The 5,396-nt window shown below is 39.9% G+C and overlaps 1 protein-coding gene across 2 annotated transcripts; it reads right to left on the bottom strand.

The window, feature by feature from the left end:
* Window positions 1-1,942: 1,942 nt before the first annotated feature.
* Window positions 1,943-4,966, bottom strand: LOC147454761 (uncharacterized). Of its 2 annotated transcripts, none has more exons than XM_086517421.1 (5): window positions 4,711-4,966; window positions 3,711-4,055; window positions 3,237-3,519; window positions 2,622-2,973; window positions 1,943-2,321 (listed from the first exon to the last, which is right to left on the bottom strand). In XM_086517421.1, exons 2-5 carry the CDS (start codon window positions 3,954-3,956, stop codon window positions 2,213-2,215), a joined length of 990 nt encoding a protein of 329 aa, XP_086373547.1. In that variant the 5' UTR covers window positions 3,957-4,055; window positions 4,711-4,966; the 3' UTR covers window positions 1,943-2,212. The 2 variants fall into 2 exon arrangements, with proteins under 2 accessions (XP_086373547.1, XP_086373546.1); XM_086517420.1 differs by lacking the exon at window positions 4,711-4,966 and adding an exon at window positions 4,544-4,697.
* Between the last annotated feature and the right edge of the window lie 430 nt (window positions 4,967-5,396).

Below are 5,396 nucleotides of genomic sequence, written 5' to 3'. Positions count from 1 at the left end.
GTTGAAAGGTAAAAGGTACACATTACACATTATTCCTTGAAAATGAAGTAAAATGAAAAGGAAATAAAATCGAAGCAATAAAAGAAAAAACACATTAAAAACTAAAACAAAAGAACTTATGCTTTCATTAAAAAGGATAGATTTAATAAGCTTAGAGAATAATAAATCAATTTCATAATTTAATAAAATGAATCTTTGTGGAGTCTTTAAATAAAAGGACTCATTAGAAGTGAAAGTAATTTTCTTTAATTAAAACAATACTTCACATGAAGGATCAAACTCTTATGAATACTCTTCAATCCTTTGTTCTAAAAAACACTACCGTAAAACCCCTAGTTTAAGAAACTTTAAGCCAATGTCGGGTGCATTTTTTTATTGTTGCAGAGTTTTGACTTCTCTCTAGTGCGGAACGTAGATGGAGTTAAGGTCAAGCTGTAGCAAAAATTTGAGGAGCTATCACGTCTCTGGCAATGCGTGCGACAGTGGAAAAAGTTTCACTTTGTTTAAAAAAGGGCTTCCCTCTCGGTTAGCAGGAACTTGCTCAAGATCTGTCTCATCACTCAGTCAAATCAAGCATTTATCTTCGTCGAAGCCACCGGTTTTCTTGACTTGCAAACAAAACTGGAAGGTTATTTTGCCGTTCCAAAGTGACCAGGCTCTAAATGTAAGCAAAATGACATGAAGTCCTACAATGGAGGCACATGCATGGTGGCAGCCCTGCAACAATAAGAGACCGTAATCATCATTTCTAGGGCGAGGCAAAGGGTCCACATTAGGTATGCAGCACCAAGGAGGATCCAAATGAGCAAAGGATTGCTAACTTCAAGACCAAGGCCAATACCCTACACTAGCAATGATCATCCTCCAATGCAATCACATCAGTGTTCTAGAAAGATCATTTTTTTAAACATACGAAATTGCTTTCCTTTAATTTTCCAAGAGGAAATTTAGAAAATTAGGTTTATGTTGTAGGTTTACACTATTTTTCTCTATTTTGGGGTGTAGTTTCTTCTTTTCCCCTTGTCCTCAGCTAGCATTTTTGGAATTGAAAACGACATGATATTAAGTTGACACATTTTTCCCAAATGTTGAATTAAAGATCCGCCTTGCACGACCATTGCCGTGAGCACTGTAGTAGGAGGCAATTGAGTTTTTTTTTGGAGGGGGGGGAGGGCATTCTTTGTCAAGCGCCAAGACCAATCAATGGCACTCTCTCTTTTGAATATAAATAGAGACACACTCCTCAGTAGGACTGAATGGGATTGGCCCTCTCTCTCTCTCTCTCTAAGACCTGCGATAAACACGGCGATGCCGTAGAAAATGAAACCTGACCTCTGTCTCAGACTTGCGATGGTCGTATCTCTCTCTCTCTCTCTCTCTCTCTCTCTCTCACACACACACACACACACACACACGCACACGCACGTTCAAGATGGACCAACTTATCGACGCGTAGCACAACTCGCTACTCGTTATTTTCTCAAGCTATTAAGTAGAGCCACCCTTTACAAAAACAAAAGTAATCACCCTTCAAAATTGAAAGCTAGAGTGAAACTTCCTGGCCTTGCTAAAGAGTTTAAATAATTTATATATATATATATATATATATATAGTACTAAGTATTGTGACTTAAAGAGTTTAAATTATATATATATATATATAGTACAAAGTATTGACTTTTGACAGAAATGAGAAGTCAAAATCAAATCTTTTTATTTTCTACCATCAGAGTACTTGCTACTTACCCTTCACTTTTACATTTCAAACCACATGACTTATTACCCTTCACTTTTATATTTCAAACCAGATCTAATTTCTTGAGTTCTTGAAATGAAGGAGAGAGTGACACATGGATGCCCTCTCCTTCCTTGAAAATTTTAAGGTCAATTATATATATAGTATAAAAGTATAGAATTATATATAGTATAGATGTATTTCAGACTGACTTTGCAGAGTAATTATAAGATGTGGCTCCAATGTCAAAACTGTATTTGTACATACAGACAGCCTACATTAAAATAAAAAAAGTGAAAAAATAACAATCTAATTAGTACTTCTCTCATGTAATCAGCTCAAAATTAACCACAGAGCTTGTCATGATGTTGACCTATACTACTCCTACATTAATATATTGCAGCTACTTGCACAAACAACGATACATTTTTTGACATTTTGGATCAAGACGCGAACTATAAGGTCCAATTTTTGCCATCTAGCTGCTATGGTATGTAATCAACAAAGCTGTAGCACTCTCCTGCAAGTCTGGATCTGTCCCTTGTTGCTCCACAGCCGATTGCACCTCTTTTGCCGACGACTCGGCACTGCCCGAAAATACAGCTATCAGATTAGTGCTCAAAAAGTCGACGTACATTGCTTAATTTGTTTGTCTTTCATAAATTAGAAAGAATTCTTGAACATCAGAATTAGAAGCATGATCAAAGCTGTGTCTGATCATCATGAAAGCATGCATGCACATATAAAACATAGACACCTATGCCCATCGACACACCATCGGCCTGCAGTACATACAAATATATTATGCTTCTCATCACCAATGCACTGTGCACAGAGAGAGAGAGAGAGAGAGAGAGATGAGAGAGAGAGAGAGATCAGAGAGGCACCTGGATTCGTACGCATGTTCATTCTTGATCTCACAATTGAACGAGCTCTGGGCTGCTGGCTCATAATCTACAACCGACCGGGTATCAAGGCTGGGTCGGACGTCAAAAGATGAGACACTGGCCTTTGGAGGGACATCTGAGCTACCAGGCAAAGCAAGTATTTGAGGACTGAAGTTAAGAAAACCAGAGTCTAGCTGAGTAACTGCAGTATCACGAGGGCTTTGCAGGCAGCGAGGAGAGGAAACCATGTATTGGTGGAGCCAACTAGGTGTATTGGTCGATGTGGGCGATGACGCCGGCGATGCCGACAGCTGTTGTTGCCACATGCAGGCTGGAGAAACATAATCTTCGACTGTAGAAATGTCATAAGAAGATTTCTAATAAATTCACATGCTTACTATCAAATTCTGTGCTTGTGATGATGTTGCTGATGATGCTCATAAAGGAAAACAAATTTGAAGTTGATGCAGATTAATTGTTGTTCGTCATTAATCCTCATCATTAATGAAGATGATTGACGAGTAATGATGGATTAAAAATGTATTTGATGCTAACGATGTTCAATCATGCCATGGTGATGATAGTAATGAAATTGATCAGTTTGAGCTTCATTACTAGCATTGACTGAAGAAAGGTTGTTTGAAGACAAGGGCTGCAGCTGGCCATACGACGTCGACACGGTTGTGGCTTGCCCCGCCACTGCTGCTGCCGCTAGAATTTGCTGTTGCTGATGAATGCGAAGCTGTGTGCGCACATAGTCCAGCTCCTCGCGGAGCATCTCAGCTTGTGCTTGCAGCAAGGTGATGATGCCATAGCACCCATGAACAGGGTCCCGGTCCCAAGCAGCCGCTTCATACAGGATCGACTTCATAGCATCTTCACGCTTGGAGGGGTCAACCTGCTAAAATCAAATCACAGTAGGATTAATTTAACTAGTAAAGTCACTTTAACTAGCTAGATGTGCTAACCTTTTTTTTTTAAAAGGGAGAGATAGTTAAAAACATAATCAACATCGAAATGACAGCCTAATTATGAATTTCTGATCAAGTTCATTTAACTAATTTTCATGTGTTTATGCATTGATTGTACCTGTTTAAGAATGCGTAGCGTATTGCTGACGCCATAGAGCTTGTGAACATTGAGGAACTGCTTTGGTTGATCAGCAGGGAAGTAGGGTGCCAATGGACAATCCGGAAGGCATTTCCTCCTTTGAAACTTGCATGCTGCACATGCTTGTGCAGTTGTCGACGTACTGCCACCACCCCCACTTGAATACGACCCGCTAGGGCTACTCACATGACTAGAAGGGCCATTTGCCAGTGCAGTAAAACTCATCTTCAAGGCATCAATGGCGAGAACCTCGACGTGCCGCTGCTTGATCTTTTCAATGAGCAGCTATCTGTATAAATCGTTGATGTGGTTTATAGTGCGGCACTGTCGAAATCAAAGAAGAGTTAATGAATGTTAAACGCACATGTCGACTGGCGCTTAAGAATATTAATGATGATGAATATATTGATGTAGCGATTAATGCAATGCATGAAATCGGATGCACAGCAGTATAATGAGGACATCCAGCTCACGTGATGACCAGCTTCGGAACTAGGGATCCCAGATTCCCGGCCTTCTCGATGATCATGGATGGCCGACAACAAGAGGGGGACGTTGCCACATGTTGTACTCTATGGGAAAGCTTGCAGAGTTTTTAATGGTGCGCAGTCATGCATAACGAATGCGATGGTATTAATGCATGCAATGCAGCAGCAGCACTGCAATTAAGCCCTAAAAGGTTTCGACTTTTAAACATTGGGAAGACAGCATTAATTACACAGCTAGGGTTGAAAAACAGGCGCATGCATTAACTACTAGCTGCATATATATAATTTAACGCATGAAATGGGGGGATTGATCAGCAGACTCACAGCTTATATCTTCTAATCTTCCAGTTAATTTTGATAGTGATTAGTGCAGCAGAATATGAGCGTCGATGAATTTCTTTTGAAACTGCAGCTGCAGCTTCTCACAATTTTTCCTTCTCATGTGGGCACCCTTTCAAAAGAAAGAAAAGAAGAAGAAGAAGCAATAGTACCTGCGCGTCAGCAGCTGTAATTGTATTAATGACGGCGATCATTAATGACGACCATGGGCGCTGCTAATTACTAAGCAATTAGGAATTTTTTTGGGAAAAAAACGCATGAGGTTAATAGTAGTAATTGCAGAAAATAGTAAGTGAATCTCCACAAGTAGCATATTATTAACGCTGGATGGCCGCTTAATTTTTGAATTATTTTATTCTAATCATATAATTCCTATCGACCGCATTTCAGCTCTGACATAAAAAATTTACCATAAATACACAGTTAAATATGGCAAATATACAAATATTTTGTGTGATTAGAGCTACTTTTTTTAAAATTATTTTCTGAGCTCTAGGTATATAATTGATTCCCAGTTGGGTTGGGGTGGTGAAGCATGGGGTGGTGCGGACGCTGGCGTGTTGTGATTGGCCGCGCCGCTCTTTTGTTTGCTCACCAGTGAGGTATATTTTCCGATGTCTATATATAAATAAATAAATATTGATCGCAGTAGTTGGGATGGTGCGGACGCTGGCGTGTTTTGATTTGATTGTCCACCTCTCTTCTCTTTTGTTTCCTCACGAGTGAGGTATGCTATTTCATGGCATGTTCACCCCTGCCACTTGTGCTCTCTCTCTCTCTCTCTCTCTCTCTCTCTCTCTCTCTCTCACACACACACACACACACACACACATAGGTC

The sequence above is a fragment of the Adiantum capillus-veneris genome, chromosome 7 (genome assembly GCF_014529385.1).
Source record: "Adiantum capillus-veneris isolate H3 chromosome 7, ASM1452938v2, whole genome shotgun sequence".
Taxonomy (NCBI): Eukaryota; Viridiplantae; Streptophyta; class Polypodiopsida; order Polypodiales; family Pteridaceae; genus Adiantum; species Adiantum capillus-veneris.
Note: the sequence above shows the minus strand (reverse complement) of the source record. Positions and strands in the feature narration are given on the sequence as shown.

Coding starts and splice junctions, on each gene's coding strand:
- LOC147454761 (XM_086517421.1), bottom strand. CDS start 3,956: ATGAGTTTTACTGCACTGGCAAATGGCCCTTCTAGTCATGTGAGTAGC. Junction 3,520..3,710: donor CGCTACGCATTCTTAAACAG/GTACAATCAATG, acceptor TGATTTTAGCAG/GTTGACCCCTCCAAGCGTGA. Junction 2,974..3,236: donor CCTTTCTTCAGTCAATGCTA/GTAATGAAGCTC, acceptor ACATTTCTACAG/TCGAAGATTATGTTTCTCCA.